This window comes from Ornithorhynchus anatinus, chromosome 9 (assembly GCF_004115215.2).
Source record: "Ornithorhynchus anatinus isolate Pmale09 chromosome 9, mOrnAna1.pri.v4, whole genome shotgun sequence".
Classification (NCBI taxonomy): Eukaryota; Metazoa; Chordata; class Mammalia; order Monotremata; family Ornithorhynchidae; genus Ornithorhynchus; species Ornithorhynchus anatinus.
The window spans coordinates 61,398,250-61,417,175 of NC_041736.1; the positions used below are offsets into that span (position 1 = coordinate 61,398,250).

The 18,926-nt window shown below is 56.9% G+C and overlaps 1 protein-coding gene across 1 annotated transcript in view; it reads left to right on the plus strand.

Moving 5' to 3' along the window:
• Positions 1 to 18,926, plus strand: part of THADA (THADA armadillo repeat containing) — a 41,771-nt gene that overhangs the window by 1,372 nt on the left and 21,473 nt on the right. The window contains 21 exon segments of the mRNA XM_039913010.1: positions 1,348 to 1,422; positions 3,310 to 3,395; positions 5,435 to 5,532; positions 6,349 to 6,426; positions 6,428 to 6,445; positions 7,807 to 7,937; positions 8,729 to 8,882; positions 10,367 to 10,399; positions 11,119 to 11,190; positions 11,192 to 11,303; positions 11,558 to 11,652; positions 12,054 to 12,289; positions 12,799 to 13,565; positions 13,844 to 14,001; positions 14,304 to 14,459; positions 14,915 to 15,064; positions 15,285 to 15,408; positions 16,653 to 16,804; positions 17,249 to 17,465; positions 17,993 to 18,128; positions 18,686 to 18,819. Of these exon segments, the coding sequence (XP_039768944.1) occupies positions 1,348 to 1,422; positions 3,310 to 3,395; positions 5,435 to 5,532; positions 6,349 to 6,426; positions 6,428 to 6,445; positions 7,807 to 7,937; positions 8,729 to 8,882; positions 10,367 to 10,399; positions 11,119 to 11,190; positions 11,192 to 11,303; positions 11,558 to 11,652; positions 12,054 to 12,289; positions 12,799 to 13,565; positions 13,844 to 14,001; positions 14,304 to 14,459; positions 14,915 to 15,064; positions 15,285 to 15,408; positions 16,653 to 16,804; positions 17,249 to 17,465; positions 17,993 to 18,128; positions 18,686 to 18,819 (3,182 nt within the window).

Sequence of the window (18,926 nt, forward strand, 5' to 3'; positions counted from 1 at the left end):
CCAGTGGTTGCCTATCAACCTCCATATGATACAAAAACTCCTCACTCTTGGCTTCAAAGCTCTCCATCCCCTTGCACCCTCTTACTTCACCTCCCTTCTCTCCTACATCCCAGTCCACACAGTCCACTCCTCTGCCCCTGACCTTCTCAGTGTGCCTCGATTCCCGTTTCACCACCAACCCATGGCCCACGTCCTTCCTCTGGCCTGGATCGCCTCTCCTCTCATCCATCACATAATCACTCTTCCCCCCTTCAAAGCCCTACTGAAGGCTCACCTCCTCCAAGAGGCCTTCCCAGACTAACCCCCTTTTCCTCAACTCACCCTCTGCCGTCCTGCGCGTACCATCGAACTCTCTCTCCCTTTGCCTTCCCCCCCTCTTCCCGCTCCACAGCACTTATAATATTTTATTTATATTGATGCCTAGTTACTTGTTTTGATGTCTGCGTCCCTCTAGATTGTTATCCCACTATGGGCAGGGATTGTCCTCTTTATTGCCATATTATAGTTTCCAAGTGCTTAGTACAGTGCTCTGCACAGAGTAAATTCTCAATAAATACGATTGCATGAATTGAATGAAATAAATGAATGAATTCAATAGTGCTGTGCATACAGTAAGGACTTAATAAATATAATGGATCAATATTATCATTACAAGGTGTCTGAGACATACATTAAAAGCAGGAGCAGTTATGACCTAGTAGAAAAAGCACAGGCCTACAAGTCAGATATTCTGGGTTTGTAATGCCTGCTCCACCTCTTGCCTTCTCTGTGACCTTGCCAAGGCCAAACCGCAGGCCAACTGATGAGGCGGAATTAGAACGCCAGGTCCTCTGACTGCCAGGCCTGTGCTCTTTCAGCTAGGCAGTCTGTTCTCTCCTCTCCCCAGCTACAGTTTTATGAGGGTGTGGAATTAAACTGTCAATACAGGTTGTTCTCTTTAACCCACATCTGCAATGTGGATGGGATTTCACACCATATGACTGACTAACCGCCTAATAGACACTGTCTATTATCTATCTGCATATCTCTCTTTTACCCTCCTGTTATTTGGGAGAATCCAGAGTCAAACTAGTGAGGGCTTTGGGATCTCGATGGGAGCCTGTATGTAAAGTATGCAAAAGCTCCTCAATCAATTAATTGTATTTATACATTTACTGTGCCACTCTAACTGTACATTCAAGGAAAGATAAATATTTTCCAGAGGGGCGAGGTGTGAGATTGGCATTTTTATGGTGTAATGCCACATAGTGGTCAAGTAGTACAGAACCTTAGGCTGTTTCATGCCCACTTATAATATTTAGGGCTGTAATTTGCGCCCGCTCTTGTTGACATTGAACTATTCCGCAGGCTGAGAGAGGAAGGTGGTTTGAAACCTAAGGAGGAGCTGAAACTTTCGCCTTCTCCAGAACGTGAAGACGCAAAGTGTGTCTTTCCCCCTTGCCTGCCTGCCCTCGTGCACGGTTGCGGATAAGGGCACTTTGGGGTGCACACAAAGGCCCTAGGCTCAAAAGACTGAGTGTGACTTGTTAAGGAAGCAAAGTCCCCTTCTTCCATCCTCAGAAGCCCCAAATGCAGAGTGAAACCCTGACCGATCAATTAATCGATGGTATTTGTGAGCGTTTACACTGTGCTGAGCACTCAACTAAATGCCTTGGGGCTGCACAATACGATACGCAGTTGTAGATGCTTTCCCGCCCTCAAGGATCTTACAGACTAGAGGAGGAGAGAGTAAATTAAATTATGGCTACATCATAAGTGCTGTGGGGCTGAGGATGGGGTGAATTTGAGTGCTCAGGGTAGATTTGGGAATCAGAGATGGGTTGAAGTTGTGGGTTCGAATGAGTTCTCCAAGGGAGTGGGTGCAGATGGGGGACCCAGAAATGGACTTTTAAGAGACCCCCACCAGTTATGAGGATGGGAGGCAGAGGAGGAGCCCAGCTGAAGGGACTGAGGAGTGTACAGAGAGACAGGAGGAGAAACAGGAGAGGACAATGTTAGGAGGAGGCGGTGGTCCACAGGCAGCAGAGAGATCAAGGAGGTTTAGAATTTGAGAGGAGCGGATCTTTTGAGATAAGGCCTGAAGTTTGTCTCTAGACTCTAAAGCTCATTGTGGGCAGGGAATGTGTCTGTTTATTGTTATATTGTACTCGAGAAGCAGCGTGGCTCAGTGGAAGAGTACGGGGCCTTGGGAGTCGAGGTCCATTGGGTTCGAATTCCCGGCCCTGCCACTTGTCAGCTGTGGGAACTGTGGGCAGTCACTTCACTTCTCTGGGCCTCAGTGACCTCATCTGTAAAATGGGGATTAAGCACTCAAAAAATATTATTGAATGAATGATTAGTAAGAGCTCAATAAATACTATTGAGTGATAGTAACGCACTCAATAAATACCTACAAATGAATGAATAGTAAGTGCCCAATAAATACTATTGAATGAAGGATGGGAGAGACCAAGAGGGGGCAAGAGGAGGAAGGGCCCGGAGAGAAGCAGGGGAGATTTTAGGGAGTTCACGCCTGAATGGTTTCAGTTTTATTCATGAATGAATGATTAGTAAGTGCTCAATAAATACTATTGAATGAATGGTCAGCACTCAATAAATACAACTGAATGAATGAATGAATAGTAAGTGCTCAATAAAATACTACTGAATGATTCAGTAAGAGCTCAATAAATACTATTGAATGAATGAGTAGTAAGTGCTCAATAAATACTATTGAATGAATGAACAGTAAGCCCTCAATAAATACTATTGAATGAATGAATAGTAAGCGCTCAATAAATACTATTTAATGAATGGATGAATAGTAAGCGCTCCAATAATACTATTGATGAATGAATAGTAGCGCTCAATAAATACTATTTAATGAATGATGAATAGTAAGCGCTCAATAAATACTATTGAATGAATGAATAGTAAGCGCTCAATAAATACTATTGAATGAATGAGTAGCAGGCACTCAATAAATACTATTGCATGAATGAATAGTAAGCCCTCAATAAATACTATTGAATGAATGAATAGTAAGCACTCAATACTAATGAATGAAGAGTAAGCGCTCAATCAATACTACGGAACGAATAAATAGTAAGCGCTCAATCAATACTACGGAACGAATAAATAGTAAGCGCTCAATCAATACTATTGAATGACTGAATGAAAGTGGAGCGGGGCGGAGCGCCCGCCTCCCCGTGACGTCACGGGATCGGGGCCTCCCGATTGGCTCTCCCCGCCGTCCGTGCTCCCGACTCCTCCCTCCTCTCCCCCCTCCCCGCCTCGGGCCAACGACTCCACGCGTCCGGGAGGCCTCAGAGCCTGGGTGGCCCGTCCGCCCGCCCGTCCGCCCGCCCGCCCGCACGACCGACCGACGACCATCCTCCCGGCCCCGCAGGCCTTAGGTGAGCCTCCCCGCCGCCCCCCAACCCCCGTCCGGGCGGCCGAGAGCCTCCGCTCCCTCAGGCGGGGCCGCCCCTGCGTCGACGCTTTTTCCCGCCGGTCTCGCGAGAGCCGGCCAGGTGACTTCCGCTCCCTCGCGCCGGTTGCCTAGGAGACTTTCCCGCCCCCTCCCTCCCCCTTCTCCCCCTCCCCCCTCTCCCCCTCCCTCTCCTCCCCCCCCCTCCTTCCCCCTCCCCTTCCCTCCCCTCCTTCCCCTCCCTCCCCCTCCTTTCTCCTCCCCCTCCTCCCCCTCCCTCCCTTCCTCCCCCTCCTCCCCTTCCCTCCCCTCCTCCCCCTTTCCTCCCCCTCCTCCCCCTTTCCTCCCCCTTCTCTCCCCCTCCCTTCCCTCCCCCTCCCTCCCCTTCTCTCCTCCCCCCTCCTCCCCCTTTCCTCCCCCCTCCCTCCCTCCTCCCCTTCTCTCCCCTCCCTCCGTCCTCCCTCAGTCCCCTTTTCCCCCTCTCCTCCCCCCTTCCCCTCGTCCCTCCCCCTTCTCCCCCGTCCCCTTCCCTTTCCTCCCCCCTCCATCCCCTCCCCCTCCCCCTCCCTCTCCCCCCTTCCCGGCCCTTAAAACAAAAAATAAAATAAATGGTGGTATCTGTTAAGCGCTTACTATGTGCAAAGCACTGTTCTAAGCACTGGGGGATAGAAGGGTGAATCAGGTTGTCCCACGCGGAGCTCACCATTTTCATCCCCATTTTCCAGATGAGGTCACTGAGGCCCGGAGAATTAATTAATGTTGGTATTTGTTAAGCACTTACTCTGTGCAGAGCACTGTTCTAAGTGCCGGGGGAGATATAGGGTCATCAGGTTGTGCCACGTGAGGCTCACAGTTAATCCCCATTTTACAGATGAGGTCACTGAGGCACAGAGAAGTGAAGTGACTTGCCCACAGTCACACAGCTGACAAGTGGCAGAGCTGGGATTCGAACCCATGACCTCTGACTCCAAGCCGGGCTCTTTCCACTGAGCCACGCTGTTTAAAGCGCTTAAAGCAAAAAATAAAATAAATGGTGGTATCTGTTTAAGCGCTTACCTATGTGCAAAGCACTCTTCTAAGCGCTGGGGGATACAAGGTGATAGGTTGTCCCACGTGGAGCTCACAGTTTTCATCCCATTTTCCAGATGAGGTCACTGAGGCACAGAGAAGTTCATGACTTGCCCAAGGTCACAGCAGACAGGTGGCAGAGTCGGGATTCGAACCCACATCCTCTGACTCCACGCCCTGCTCTTCCACTAAGGCACGCTGATACCCATCCCAGCTGGGTCTGCCCACGTCTGGGAGGGGGAGGAAGTGGGGAGTGGATGGGGAAGGGGAGGAGTGGATGGGGGCGGGAAGCAGAATGCAGGGAGGAGAGGGGAATAGATGGGGAGAGCAGGGAGAGGGACACCAGCTTCGGGGGGAGGACCAGCCCGTAATAGCTTGTCTGTGCTCCGGACTACGACGACCCCCATCCCGCTCTGACCAAGGAGGCCTGGGACGGGTCACCTTGTCCTGGCCAACCGCCACCTGCCTTTTGGCCGCCTCTGGCCTCGTCCATGGTCCTGGGATGGAAGACCTCTTTTTCCTGGGTCCTGCATATCTGCTTCCTTTTCTTTTTTCCTCCCCGACACTAATAATAATATTGGTATTTGTTGTTAAGCGCTTACTACGTGCAGAGCACTGTTCTAAGCGCAGGGGGAGATACAGGGTCATCAGGTTGCCCCACGTGAGGCTCACAGTTAATCCCCATTTTCCAGATGAGGTAACTGAGGCACAGAGAAGTGAAGTGACTTGCCCACAGTCACGCAGCTGACAAGTGGCGGAGCTGGGATTCGAACCCATGACCTCTGACTCCCAAGCCCAGGCTCTTTCCACTGAGCCACGCTGCTTCTCGAATGGGTCAGAACAGGAGAGTAGGGAGCTTGGCAGGTCCTACTGGCTAATGGCACGGGTCTCGACATCTAGAGCTTAACAATCATCATCAGTCATTTTTATTCATAATAGCCTGTTTCTCTCTCACAGATCCCGCTGTTCTGCCGGACCAAGATGGTGGTAAAGAAGAAGAAAGAGGTGCAGGTGTCAGCGCTGGTCCTTGGCGGGCGGGAAGTTGCGACTTGAAGGTAAGTGACTCCAGCCCATCCAGAGGTGGATTTGTCTGGGTAATGGGCCCTTTCTCTTCCGCTGACAGGCCCGGCACCAGGTTAGAGCTTGGCATGGGATGGGAGCAAGATGGGGGACAAGGTGGAGCGGGAATTGGTGGGCAGAGGGCCGCTGAGCAGATGGGAAGTGTCGGCTGGGGCACTGGCCGGGAGAAGAGCCACGGGGTCAGTTCCCCAGAGCCGCCCGGAGCTGACCCCAGTGGCACAGTGAGTTTGGGGGGTTTGCGTGGCATCGTTTGGCTGAGTTACACAACCGTGCGCACGGCCCAGCCGAGCATTTAGCAGCCAGGACACCTGGGGGGTCTCTGTCTCTCCAGGGAGAGCAGTCGGAACAAAAACCCTTCCAAGTGACTCTGGGACATGAGACATGAGCCCCTTGCTGGCTTCCGTGGCCTGGGGTGGAAGAGATCTTTGGAGTGTGAGAAGGAGGCGGTGTGGGGTCCCAGGAGTAGGGAGACCTCAGGGCGGGGATCCCTAAGGCTAGGGGGATGATTATGCTCCAGCACCCACTGCACCTGGCAGGTGACAAGAGAGCATCAGTCAGGGTTTTGCCGAGTGTCCTGACCAGGTTGTCTGACCCCACTTGCTTGGGACACTTGCCAGCTTGCGGCCTTTCTCCGGGCCCAATCCAGCACCTGTAGCGCCCGGTGTGCCCCCCGTCCATCCCTCCGTCCTCCCCCCGACCCCGCACCTCCAGACCAGACAAGCCGCAAAACCCCATGCTGGCTGCGTATTCCTTCCACTGATACCACGGAAACCGCTCCTTCGACCCATGCAGCTTTGGCAGATGCTGACGGGCAGAACCTGGCTTCTTGGCTTCTGCGCTGTGCCCAGCTCTCCGACGGCGTGCGTCAGAATCCACTGCCTCAAACAGGTATGGTTCCACTCACTCGGTCATCACCCCAGCCAGCTACTCAGTTGACCACTCGCTCGTCATAATAATAGTAACGATGGGATTTGTTAAGCGCTTACTATATGCAAGCACTGGGATAGATACTAGGTAATCAGGTTGTCCCACATTTGTCTCACAGTATTAATCCCCATTTTACAGTTGAGGTAACTGAGACACAGAGAAGTTAAGTGACTTGCCCAGAATCAACACAGCTGACAAGTGGCGGAACCCGGGATTAGAACCCACGATCTCTGACTCCCCAGCCCATGCTCTTTCCACTAAGCTGCACTGCACTCATTCAGTCAGCCACTCACTCAGAGAACCAGTCACTCAGCAGCACTCACGCAATCATTCACCTCAGCCAGCCCCACTCACTCAATCAGTCAGTCAGACGATCAGTCAGTCAGTCAGCCAGTCATCATTCAGTCACTTACTCAAGCCATTCAGTCAGTCAGCCAGTTACTCATTCAATCATTCCGTCAGTCAGCCAGTCACTCTTCAGTCACTCAATCAGTCCATCCCACTTAACTCGTTACTCCACTCAAGCACTCATCCAGTTACTCATCACTCAGTCAGTCAGTCAGTTATTCCAGTCAGTCACTCACTCAAGCACTCACTCAGTCCTCAGTCAGTCCCTTGGTCTGTAATAATAATGTTGGTATTGTTAAACGCTTACTATGTGCCAGAGCACTGTTCTAAGCGCTGGGGTAGATACAGGGTCATCAGGTTGTCCCACGTAAGGCTCACAGTTAATCCCTATTTTGCAGATGGGGTAACTGAGGCCAGAGAAGTGAAGTGACTTGCCCATAGTCACACAGCTGAACAAGTGGCAGAGCTGGGATTCAAACCCATGGCCTCTAACTCCCCAGCCCAGGCTCTTTCCATTGAGCCACGCTGCTTCTGTTGGGAGGAGTACATACCACAGAGTTGGGTAATAATAATAATAATGTTGGTATTTGTTAAGCGCTTACTATGTGCAGAGCACTCTTCTAAGCGCTGGGGTAGATACAGGGTCATCAGGTAGTCCCACGTAAGGCTTGCAGTTAATCCCCATTTACAGATGAGGTAACTGAAGCACAGTGAAGTGACTTGCCCACAGTCACACAGCTGACAAGTGGCAAAGCTGAGATTCGAACCCATGGCCTCTGACTGCCAAGCCCAGGCTCTTTCCACTGAGCCACGCTGCTTCTCTTGGGAGGGTACAATACCACCAGAGTTGGTAGAGCAGACCCCACCTCTGGCCAGGCCAGTGGGGCTGTGATGGTCAGGGGGCCTATGCTGACCTGGCTCCTTCAGACCGGGGACCTGCCGTCCGGGCTGCCGACACTTTGCTCTCTCCGCAGATGGGGCCGCTCCTGGAGAAGGCCTACGGCAGCGACGCGGACGCCTCCGTGACACGGCACTGTCTGGATGTTCTTGGGGTTGTCTATTTGTCCTTGGGTCCCAAGAATCCCTTGAAGAAGGTCTTGGCCAGGTAGGACCCCCCTGAATGGGGCAAGCTGATCAGATCTCCCCATCTGACCCCAAGCAGGGAGAAAATGAGTCACTTTTTCGGGTGTAAAGGAGACTAGTGCCCATCTACTGCGTGCAGAGCACTGTACTGAATGCGAGAGAGTCCAGTAGAATCAGTAAATGCCAGGTCTCAAGAAGCTTCCAGTCTACTGTGGGCAGAGAGCGCTGAGGTGAGCTCTTGGGTGAGTGCAATAGAATTGGTAGGCATGATCCCTGCCCTCAAGACGTTTCCAGTCTACCATGTGCAGTGCACTAGAATGAGCCCTTGGGTGAGTTCAGTAGAGTTGGTAGGCATGATCCCTGCCCTCGAGGAACTTTGTCTTCCATGTGCAACATACTGTAATAAGCCTTTGGGGTGAGTCCAATAGTTAGCAGGCCCAATCCCTACCCTCGAGGTGCTCCCAGGCTGTTGGAGGGTAGGAGATGAGTGCGAGTCTATGAGGGTGCTCGTCTGAGGAAGTCAGATTGCTTAGGTTCCCTTTCATGTCCAAACACTAAGCCTCCGCTTGCTGTGCTTCCCAAGTGTCTGATCCCTGTGGGCACTGGGCAACCCAGGCTGCTCTCCCAACCCCTGCTTGATCCGGGGCCTATCTCAAGTCAACCCACTTGGCTGCGGCCCCCCCAGCGCTCTGGGACGGGGACTTCGGGGGCCAGAGTGGAGGGTCAGAGCCACTCGGATGGCAGGTGAGGGCAGCGGTGCCCGTGCCATGCGGACAGGTGGTTGGCACACTCAACCCCCGTCCTCCCTGGCAGCACCCTCAACAGCCTCCCGGACCAGCTTCTGGCAGTCGCGGGCCACAGCTTCACTCGCCACCTCCTAGCGGAGCTGGAAACGGCCGATGTCAAGTCCTACCCCAAAGTCATGGACAATCTCGCCTGCTGTCTGGAGGACTTCCACCTGGGTGAGGTGACTCTCAGTGACTCACTCAGAGTGAGGAAGACCCCCTCTGCCGGGGGTGGGAGGAGGGGGGCGGGCCAGGGAGTGTGGGGAGGAAGAGCGGGTGACTCCTTCATTCATTCATTCAATAGTATTTATTGAGCGCTTACTATGTGCAGAGCACTGTACTAAGCGCTTGGGATGAACAAGTCGGCAACAGATAGAGACAGTCCCTGCCGTTTGACGGGCTTACGGTCTAATCGGGGGAGACGGACAGACGAGAACAATGGCAATAAACAGCGTCAAGGGGAAGAACATCTTGTAAAACAATGGCAACTAAATAGAATCGAGGCGATGTACAATTCATTAACAAAATAAATAGGGTAACGAAAATATATACAGTTGAGCGGACGAGTACAGTGCTGTGGGGATGGGAAGGGAGAGGTGGAGGAGCAGAGGGAAAAGGGGAAAATGAGGCTTTAGCTGCGGAGAGGTAAAGGGGGGATGGCAGAGGGAGTAGAGGGGGAAGAGGAGCTCAGTCTGGGAACGCCTCTTGGAGGAGGTGATTTTTAAGTAGGGTTTTGAAGAGGGAAAGAGAATCAGTTTGGCGGAGGTGAGGAGGGAGGGCGTTCCAGGACCGGGGGAGGACGTGACCCGGGGGTCGACGGCGGGATAGGCGAGACCGAGGGACGGTGAGGAGGTGGGCGGCAGAGGAGCGGAGCGTGCGGGGTGGGCGGTAGAAAGAGAGAAGGGAGGAGAGGTAGGAAGGGGCAAGGTGATGGAGAGCCTCGAAGCCTAGAGTGAGGAGTTTTTGTTTGGAGCGGAGGCCGATAGGCAACCCCTGGAGTTGTTTAAGAAGGGGAGTGACATGCCCAGATCGTTTCTGCAGGAAGATGAGCCGGGCAGCGGAGTGAAGAATAGACCGGAGCGGGGCGAGAGAGGAGGAAGGGAGGTCAGAGAGAAGGCTGACACAGTAGTCTAGCCGGGATATAACGAGAGCCCGTAATAGTGAGGTAGCCGTTTGGGTGGAGAGGAAAGGGCGGATCTTGGCGATATTGTAGAGGTGAAACCGGCAGGTCTTGGTAACGGATAGGATGTGTGGGGTGAACGAGAGGGATGAGTCAAGGATGACACCGAGATTGCGGGCCTGAGAGACGGGAAGGATGGTCGTGCCATCCACGGTGATGGAGAAGTCTGGGAGCGGACCGGGTTTGGGAGGGAAGATGAGGAGCTCAGTCTTGCTCATGTTGAGTTTTAGGTGGCGGGCCGACATCCATGTGGAGACGTCCCGGAGGCAGGAGGAGATGCGAGCCTGAAGGGAGGGGGAGAGGAACAGGTGGCGGAGATGTAGATCTGCGTGTCATCTGCGTAGAGATGGTAGTCAAAGCCGTGAGAGCGGAATGAGTTCACCGAGGGAGTGAGTGTAAATGGAGAACAGAAGAGGGGCCAAGAACTGACCCTGGTCTGACTGGGCCTCCGGCCCCTTCCTCACGACCGCTATTGTTTCCTTGCAGGTAAAGAAGCGTCAAGAACCTGGTCTGGGGAAGGTGAGGCCCTGATGCTGGGCACAGGGTGCTCGCGCCCCAAGAGCACGGGTGCCGGGGATGGGGAAAGAATTTCGGGGCTTCTCCACCCTACTGCTCCTTGGGGAATCATCACCCTGCCCCCCGAACAAAGCACTAACTGCCTCTGAGGGGCAGGGATGTGTCAAGAGCTGGGCCTCACAGGATGAAATGGGCTGATGTGTTGCTGCTGATGGGTCAGCTCCTGGGTGAGCAGTGTCCTCACCCTGGCCGCTTTGTTTCAGTCCTGCAGTTTCTGCAGAAGTCCTCCTGGAGATGCTGGAACACGTCAGGCAAGTAGTGGGCAGAGTGAGACCGGGCTCCTCCGACCCCCACTTACCCGAAAAAGCCTCCTATCATCCTGAGGGAAGGGGGAAGGAAGCAGGGAGCGAGAAGGGTCCAGCCCAAAGAACCAGGAGAGGAATTCCCCAAAAGGGAAGCTCCTGCCTTCTGGGTCCTGGGGAGGCCCGGGATATAGCAGAAGGAGGAGCTATCCTCCAGGAGAAGGCGGGACGTGTGATTGCTGAGGGGGTGGTCTCATGTCCACAGAAGTTTGGTGGCCTGGGAGGGCGGGGAAACGGGCAAAGGACAGAGGGACAGATGGGCAGATAGGCATCAGGTCTCCCACCCACCCAGGAGGGAGAAAGGCAGGCCAGTGCCCACGACCTCTCACTCTCCCTCTGCCTCTTGCTCGGCCCAGACAGCTGCGAGGTGATCCCCTGGGCCAGGCTGCAGTCCTGCACGGCCTGCTGCTGGCGGTGCGCGTCTCCATGACCCACGCTGCAGAGGGTCCCTGTGTTCCAGGGGGACCGGTGGAAGGACCCGGAGTCTGCGCTGTGGCAGAGCACGGCGGGCCTGCTGCACACCTTTTGCACCATCTTGGGCGACGGTAAGGGAATTTCACATGGGCTCATGAAGCCCTGCACCACTGGTGCTCTTTGGTGGGATCAGTGGGGGTGGGGGAGCCCGGGGGCTGCAGGGCACCAGCTGGCCGAGCAATGGGAGGATAGGGCCGTGGGGCACAGACTGGGCCAGATAGGGCCCCACAGGAATGGGAGGGGATGGGGGTCGCCCAGGGGCTTGCGGGGCTTGGGTCAAGCCACACGCTCATGGTTCTGTGTGCGGGTGCGCGGCCGTGTGTAGGCGACCTCCCCCAGAACATCCAGAGCACCGCGGGACTGGCTGTCATCCTCCTCACCAAGACCATGTGGGACCGGCCAGATGGGGTCCCGGAGCTGGTGAGTGCGGCCCGCTGCGGCCCCCGAGGCCTGGGCCTGATTGGGCCCCAGTGTCGGAAGCCGGACAGCCGGCTTCGGAGAGCCTCACCATCCCAAAGCGTCGGAAGAGGCCCTGCGTGTTGCGGGGGCAGTTCTGAGTTCAGTCTGAAGCCAACAGACCCGATCCCTGCCCCTCAGGAGTCCACCTGTCTTGCTGGGGTGGGCAGGGCTGAGACCTGGGCCTGGAAGTGGGGTCCCCATCTCAGACGGTGAGAACAGGGATGGGGCAGCAGGTGACTCTGCTTCTTAGTCTTCTTTGGTTCGAGCCTCCTTCTGCCAGACTTCCTAACAGGCTGGCCTGAGAAGGTGGTGGGAAGGGTTTGAAGGGGTGGAGGTTGCGCTTATGGTGCCTCACTCCCCAGGTGAGCGGGCTGCTCCTGCACAAAGTGGATCGGGCAGAGCAGGACCAAGCCGGTGTACCTGCGTGGTTCCGGAGCAGCTGCAGGAGCCTGTGTTTGGGACCCATCCCGGACCCGGTGCTGCTCTTCCTGTGCCAGGGGGCCCTCGCCATGCTGGACTGGAAGGGTGGCCAGCTGGGGCCCAGTGGAGACCGGCTCCTCCTCGACATCGCCCGTGTCTTGTCTTCCCTCAGTTCCCGGTAAATCTGCGACTCCGCGAGGGCGGGTCAGGGCGGGGATGTGGTAGCGGGTGTGTGCCTGCATACGTCTGCATGTGTCTGCGTGCGGGGATCTGTGACTGGCTGCACCACTGGCAGCATTTCTTGTGCCAGCATGGGTTCTTGACTCTCATCACCACGAGCACCGTGCTGGGCAGGGCTGTGGGGCCATGTCAGTTGCAGGGCCAGGGATGTGTGCAGACCCCCATGCCAGGTCCAGGGGCGCACACCTCCCAGATGCAGAGCTGGGGGAAGTCCAAAGGCCTTGGTCTCTGCCTCCGAGGAGCCTCCAGATGTCTGTGAGGGGACAATCACGAAGCCTCCCTGGGTCGTCCCAGCCAAGAGAGAGGCAGGGGCCCTTCTCCCCAATAGCAGGTGGGAAAGCTGAGGCCCAGTGAGGGCCAGGACATGGCCACGATCTCGGAGGCGTGGGCAGGTGGAGGAGCGTCCTGGCTCCGACCCTGCAGCTTCCCTCGCCCCTCCCCCTGCAGGGTGAAGGAGCCAAGCCTGGAGGCTTCCCTGTCCCGAATCCTGGTGTCCTGGACCAGCTCAGCCCTGGAGCTTCTCAGCGCGGGCTCCCCCGGCCTGCGGGCCAGCCTGGCGGGCACGTCACCCACAGCTGGCCCCCTGTTGGACTACGTGTTCGCCCACTGGGACCACCCCCTGGACGCCGTGAGGCACCAGGCGAGACTCGTCTTCCGCAACCTGCTGCGGCTGCACCAGCTCTCCCAGGCCACCCCCACCTCCACCCTGGCTACCGCCGCCGCCCCCTCCCCGGCCCCCGACGCCTCAGCCACCCCGCCCCCCTCTCCAGCCGTCCCCGACGACCCATTTCTGACCGGTCTCACGGGGCACCTGCTCAGCCTGGAGTGGCACGTCCAGGGCAAGTTTGCCGCTCTCCGTTGCCTTGCTGAGTGCGTAGGGGCAGCGGGGCTGCTGGCGCTGGCCCCGACTCTGCCCTCCCAGGTCCTGGCAGTGATGGGTGACCAGGCCCTGGCCCCGCATGCCAGCGATCTGTTGGAAGCCCTATTCCTAAGCCACCGGGCCGGCCTGCAGCACCAGCACCCGGTCACCAAGGCCTGGGTGGCCCCGTGGCTGACCACCTGGGTGTCCCCCCTTCTCCCCGTCCTCTGTGAGGGGGACCTGGCCCAGACAACGCATATCACCGACTACTACCTGCCCAAGCTGCTGCGATGCAGCCCTGCTGGGCTGGGCCACATGGTGGACGTCCTCCAGGCTTCTGTCCACGCCGGGCACGGTGAGCGGGCCCGTGGGGACCGAGTGGGAGGTTGGGGGAGGGCGGAGAGGCGGCCACGGGACCGACCGGCTCGTGGTCTGCACGGCTGTGACCCTGTGGCACAGTGGCCTACAATGTTATGGATGTGACTGGGGCATTGGCTTGGGGGGACCTGCCCATTCACAGTCTGTGACCGCTGTGTCTCTTTAGCACAGCGGGCAGGGGTAGGGCATCCGGGGGTCAGTGACTCGGGGGGCCAGCCCGCTCACGGTCTGCCCGGCCGTGTCCCTATTGCACAGGTCGGGGCAGAGGTGGCCGGGGGCCCCTCGGGGCACTGATGGCATGTCTGAGGAGTGCGCGGGCCCATGGGCACCTGCAAGCCTCCGCTCTGGGGCCCTGGAGTCGCCTGGTGTCCAGCGGGTGGATAAAACAAGGCTTGGTGCACCAGCATGGCCAGGTAGGTGGCCTTGGAGGCCAGAGCTCAGCCGCTTTGCGGGCCTAGAGTAGGGGTGGAAGTCCCGTTACCTAACTAAGGCTGCTCTGCTCTTGGTTGTCCCCTCTGCAAAGTGAGCTCAGTGAGATGGTGCAAGCAGCCTGGGGTTGGCACAAGAGAGGCAGGGAGAAGAATCCCCACTGCACCTGACCCTTATTCCCTTCCCCATAGAGGCTGGGGAAGCAATTGTCCCCTTTCCTTCTTCCCCCCGGTTGGGCCAAACAAAACCCCCAACACACGGTATCTGCCCCTTGCCGGCTACGCAGGTCCGCATCGATGCCCTCGGCTTGCTGTGCGAGTGTCACCGCAGTACCGAGCTGGTCACTGCCGAGGAGATGCAGCTCATTCACTTCTTCCTCCGCTACAACCTGAACGTCCAGTCCCCGGGCCTGAGGCAGCAGATCAGCTCCCTCCTGGGAAAGGTGAGCTGGGTAGGCGGAAACCAGGGCCAGGACCAGGGCTGGAACCCGGGCCGGGGGCGAAGTAGGTTGTTTTCAACATGAGGAAACGGACCACCTGTGCCATGTTGGGGTGTCGAGGGTGTCTGGTGCCACCAGATCGGGCCTTCCTTTTGTGCTTGAGATCTGAGTAGTAGGGACAGGCTGGGGACAGGGAAAAGGCAGGGGTGGGGTCATGAGCGTCCATGGGGGTGGGAGGGCAGGGCTGTGGGTGTCCATGTGGGCCTACGGGGACAAGTAAGTGGCAGGGATGGAGCCACGGGTGCCCATGGAAACGGTAAGTTCCATTTTCCCCATCGAGCTCTGGTGAAGAATCAAAGCCCACTCAGAACTCTATCTGGTGTTTGTAATGCCCACAGCTATTGACGTTTCACTCTGACCCTGCCTCCCCCTCCTTCTCTCTATCCTCCCCACCACAGTTGTTTTGCAGGATTCGGGAGGGCTCCCAGGGCCTGTACAAGCTGGTGCAGAACAAGGCCCGGGCAGGGCCAGCCCCCGAGTCGGCACAGGGGAACCCCGACCCAAAGTTGGCCCAGGAGGAACCCACAGAGGTTCTGCAGCGATATCAGGTTGGTGCCCAGGGGTGGGGCCGAGGGGTTTGGATCATGGGAATGGTGGTGATGATGGTGTGCCCATTGCTTAGTGACATCAGACGGGATGGCCTCCGGCAGGCTGAGAAGCAGACAGTAACATTAAGCTCCTCCAGGCCAGCCGAGGCAGTGGCCAACCAGCGGAGGTGTGGGTGTCCCGCACTGTCCCCTGATGCCCATTGTTCCATGTCTCTGGCAGGGTTTCCTATCATCCGTATGCAGCCGACTCTTTGAAGCCCTGTTCCCTGGCTCCTCTCATGCCACCCGGTTCTCCGCCTTGACCATCTTGAGCTCCCTGGCCGAAATGTTTCCCGCCTCCGACGGTGTGTAATTTAAGAATTTATGTGAGGATAGTCAGATGGATAATAATAATTATGGTACCTGTTAAGCGCTTACTGTGTGCCAACGCTGTTTTAAGCACTGGGGTAGATATAAGACTATCAGGTTGGACACAGTCCCTGCCCCACATGGGACCCACGTGGGGCTCACAGGCTCGATCCCCATTTTACAGATGAGGTATCTGAGGCACAGAGAAGTTAAATGAGTTGCCCAAGGATGGATGTGGAGGGGAGCGGGCAGAGGGAGAAGGAAGGGAGGGCCCCTGAGGATGTTTTTGCATCTGATCCCCCTCCCCACCTGCATTCCCCAGGCAGCTCTGGTCTGCCCCGGGTGGCCGGCCAGAAAGGGGCGCCGCTGATCTGGAGGAGCTACACCTGGGGAACTGGCTGGCATCCGCAGGCTTTATTGCCAATCCAGGCTCTGCCAGAAAAAGAAAATTTTTTCCTGAGGACTCCCTGGGACCCCCGCCCCCCACCCCATGGCGGATGGGGTGTGGGCATCCCCTTCCCACTCTGCTGCCCCAGATGCTGTGTGAAGGATGAACCCAAAGGGGGCATGCCCCCTCTTCCCTGCTCCCCAGTCTTCAGCCCACCCTGGAACAGAGAATTTGGAGTGGTTTTCGAATGGAGAAGCTTAGGGGGCTGGGCACTGGTTTTTTCAGCAAGGAAGGCTGTGCACGGGCTGAGCCGTTACCCTGCCACAGCCTCCGGGGGCCTGTGCAGACAAGGTACCAGCAGCACAGGTGCTCAACTGCCTTCTCCTTTTCAACTGCTGTTCCTTGGCCCCAGCGTTTGGGCTCATCCTGGCTGTGTGCTAGCGAAGGTGAAATTCTGAGCCCCAGGGTTTGGGCTCCCCCTGTCCAACTGCTGGTGGAAGCAGAACTCTGGTCCCCGGGGTTTGGGCTTCCCCTGGCCACTACTGGCAGAAGTGGAATTCTGAGCCACTGGGTTCAAGTTCATCCCGACCATGTGTTGGCGGAGGCGGAATTCCCAGCCCCGGGGCTTGGATGAGGGGTTCTGTTTCAGGGGTCCCAGGGTCTCTGCCCAAGTGTGTGAGAAACGGGCTAAGCCTGAGGATTGGGGCCTCAGCCCTCTCCATCATCGGGCCATAACTCCACTCTGGGGGGAGGCAGAGAGTGAGCCCAGTTTGTGGGGGCGGAGGGAGGATGGGGGGTTTTCTGTTCCCCGAGTGTGACTGCCTTCTCTGAAGCGCTGTTGGTTTTGGCTAGGTGATGCTCCAGTGGTGTTTCAGCTGGCTAAGGAGATGAACCCCGAAAGGGTCCAGACACTCTTGGAATGTTTCGCCAGCACTTTCGAGGAGGTGAAGACGTTGGCATTTGACCTGCTGATGAAGTTCCCGAAAAACGTGGTAGATCTTCAGGTAACGGAAAGTAGTATTTTCCTGTTTAATGTGGGTGCGTGTTTTGGCACAAGAACAGAGAGACAACCAACTTCACGGATCTCGGAATCCAGCCTGCAGACCGGTTGGTTTCATTGGAAAGTCCTGGGCACCTGTTGGGGGCAGCACACTGTATTGGGCATCTGCTGTATGCAGAACGCTATACTGGGCAACTGCTGTTTTATAGAGCACTGTACCAAGCATTTGAGAGGGTTTAATGTAGATAAATGGTGAGAGGTTTGCCTTCCAGGAGCTTACAGTTTAACAGGGAAGAGAAACAGACAGACACAGTATGTTGAATGCATCGGGGGCGGGGCCGGTGGAGGTCACCGTGGCCAGCAACAATACCGCGGGATTGGGGAGGGTGAGAGAGGCGGGGGGAAAGTGGGACTTTTGCATTGACGGGAGATCCAAATTCCCACCGAGGAGCCTGCCCAGCTGCAAGTCTTGTTCCAAGCAGCCATGGAGCTGAGCACCAGCACCAAACCATATGACTGTGTCACGGCCTCCTACATGCTCAACTTCCTCGTCCACCAAGAGGCCCTGCTGCCAGCCATGTGCCCACCCTTGCCCGCCCCTCCAGGTCTTCCCCAGGACCACCGAGGCAGCCTGGCCGGCACCATGGAGCACAACTCTCTGGCAGGTATGTGTTGGGTTCTGGGAGTGAGGCTGGCATCTCATCGACACCCTCCCTCGCCACCCCGGCAACCACCCCACAACAGCCCCCGCACCACCCCGACCCCCGATCCCCTCACCCCGTCTGGTGTCGGCCATTAGCATCAGCCCAGAGGTTGCCGCAGCAGGTTGGCGTGAGCACTAGAGGCGGAGTCTGCTAGGAGGGAGGAGCTGAGCGTTTCTGCTGAGGTCGATCATGTCGTCGCAGAGCCTACAGTCTCCCCTGCCCTCCCGCACCGCCCCCCCCGCACCTCATGTCCATGTGCTCGTGCGTGGTTAAGAGTTTGCACAATGTAATGCTCACCTGCAAGTTTGCGACATTAAACACTGAATCCTGGAACCACCCCCATTCCCGTCCCACGTCTCCCTCCTCAGTCATTATTTGGCCCACCTCTCCAGCAAGGGAATGATGATGGCATCCAGACCAGATGGGATCCAATGGAGCCGGGAAAACCTGGGGCCTGTTCTTCCCATCTCCTCCCTCCTCTCTCTCAGTGGCTGGGCACCTGCTGGACGAGCTGGAGGGAGACGTTTCCCGGGCAGAGGAGTCTCTGCTCCAGGCGGCAGCGCTGGCCCCGATGTACGGACGAGTCCACTGCCTGACGGGCATCCTGCAGCAGATGGCACCATCGTGAGTTAGCCGTGACGCGGTGATGATTGCTGGGAAGTTTCAGGACACGGCTGCCTTCCACCGGGGAACGGGGAGGGGAACAGGCTGGAGGAGCTGTACTCCAAAGAGGAATGGAATCGTCTGGCTTCCAGCCGGGAGGGCCAAGTGAGGGGTAGCATCTGGGCCCGGGAATCCTTTTGCAGCCTTGTTGAGTTGCTGGTTTTAAGGCACGGTTTATCGTTTCCGTCCACCTGCCGTCCGTCAGTCAAGCAGGGGTACTTATCAAGTGCCTGCTGGGCACTGAGCCCCTAGCGGAGTGTTGGAGTACGAAGAGCGTGGCGGGATCCCTGGCGATCAGTTGCAATGCCGGCACGGGCGGCCGAAGGCACGGTTTTTCTGCTCTCTGAGTCCACCTCTCCCAGCCCCGTGGTCCCCAGGAAAAGGAAATGCGTCTCATGGCCCGTGTGTCCATGGAAGCTGTCCCCAACTGTATCTCTTGCTTCTTCCTTCCCGATTGTCCATCCTGTCCTGGCGGGCCGGTGCTCTTGGGATGGGGTCTGCCCCTTTCCCGGAAGCAGCGTGACCCTGCTGGACACGTGGAAGCCCGTGGTGGCCCGGCTGCTGGCGGCGGCCTACCGACTCTCGGCCGTGGTGGCCCCTGTGGTGCAGAGTTCCTCCCCGGAAGGTCTCGTGCCCATGGACACTGACGCCGGTAAGACACCCAGATCGGGAGAGCAGCAGGGCAGAGGAGGATCCAGTGGGGAGGGAGTCTGGGCAGTGGGCTCGGGGAGGGGCGGTTGTGAACCCGAGGCTGACTTC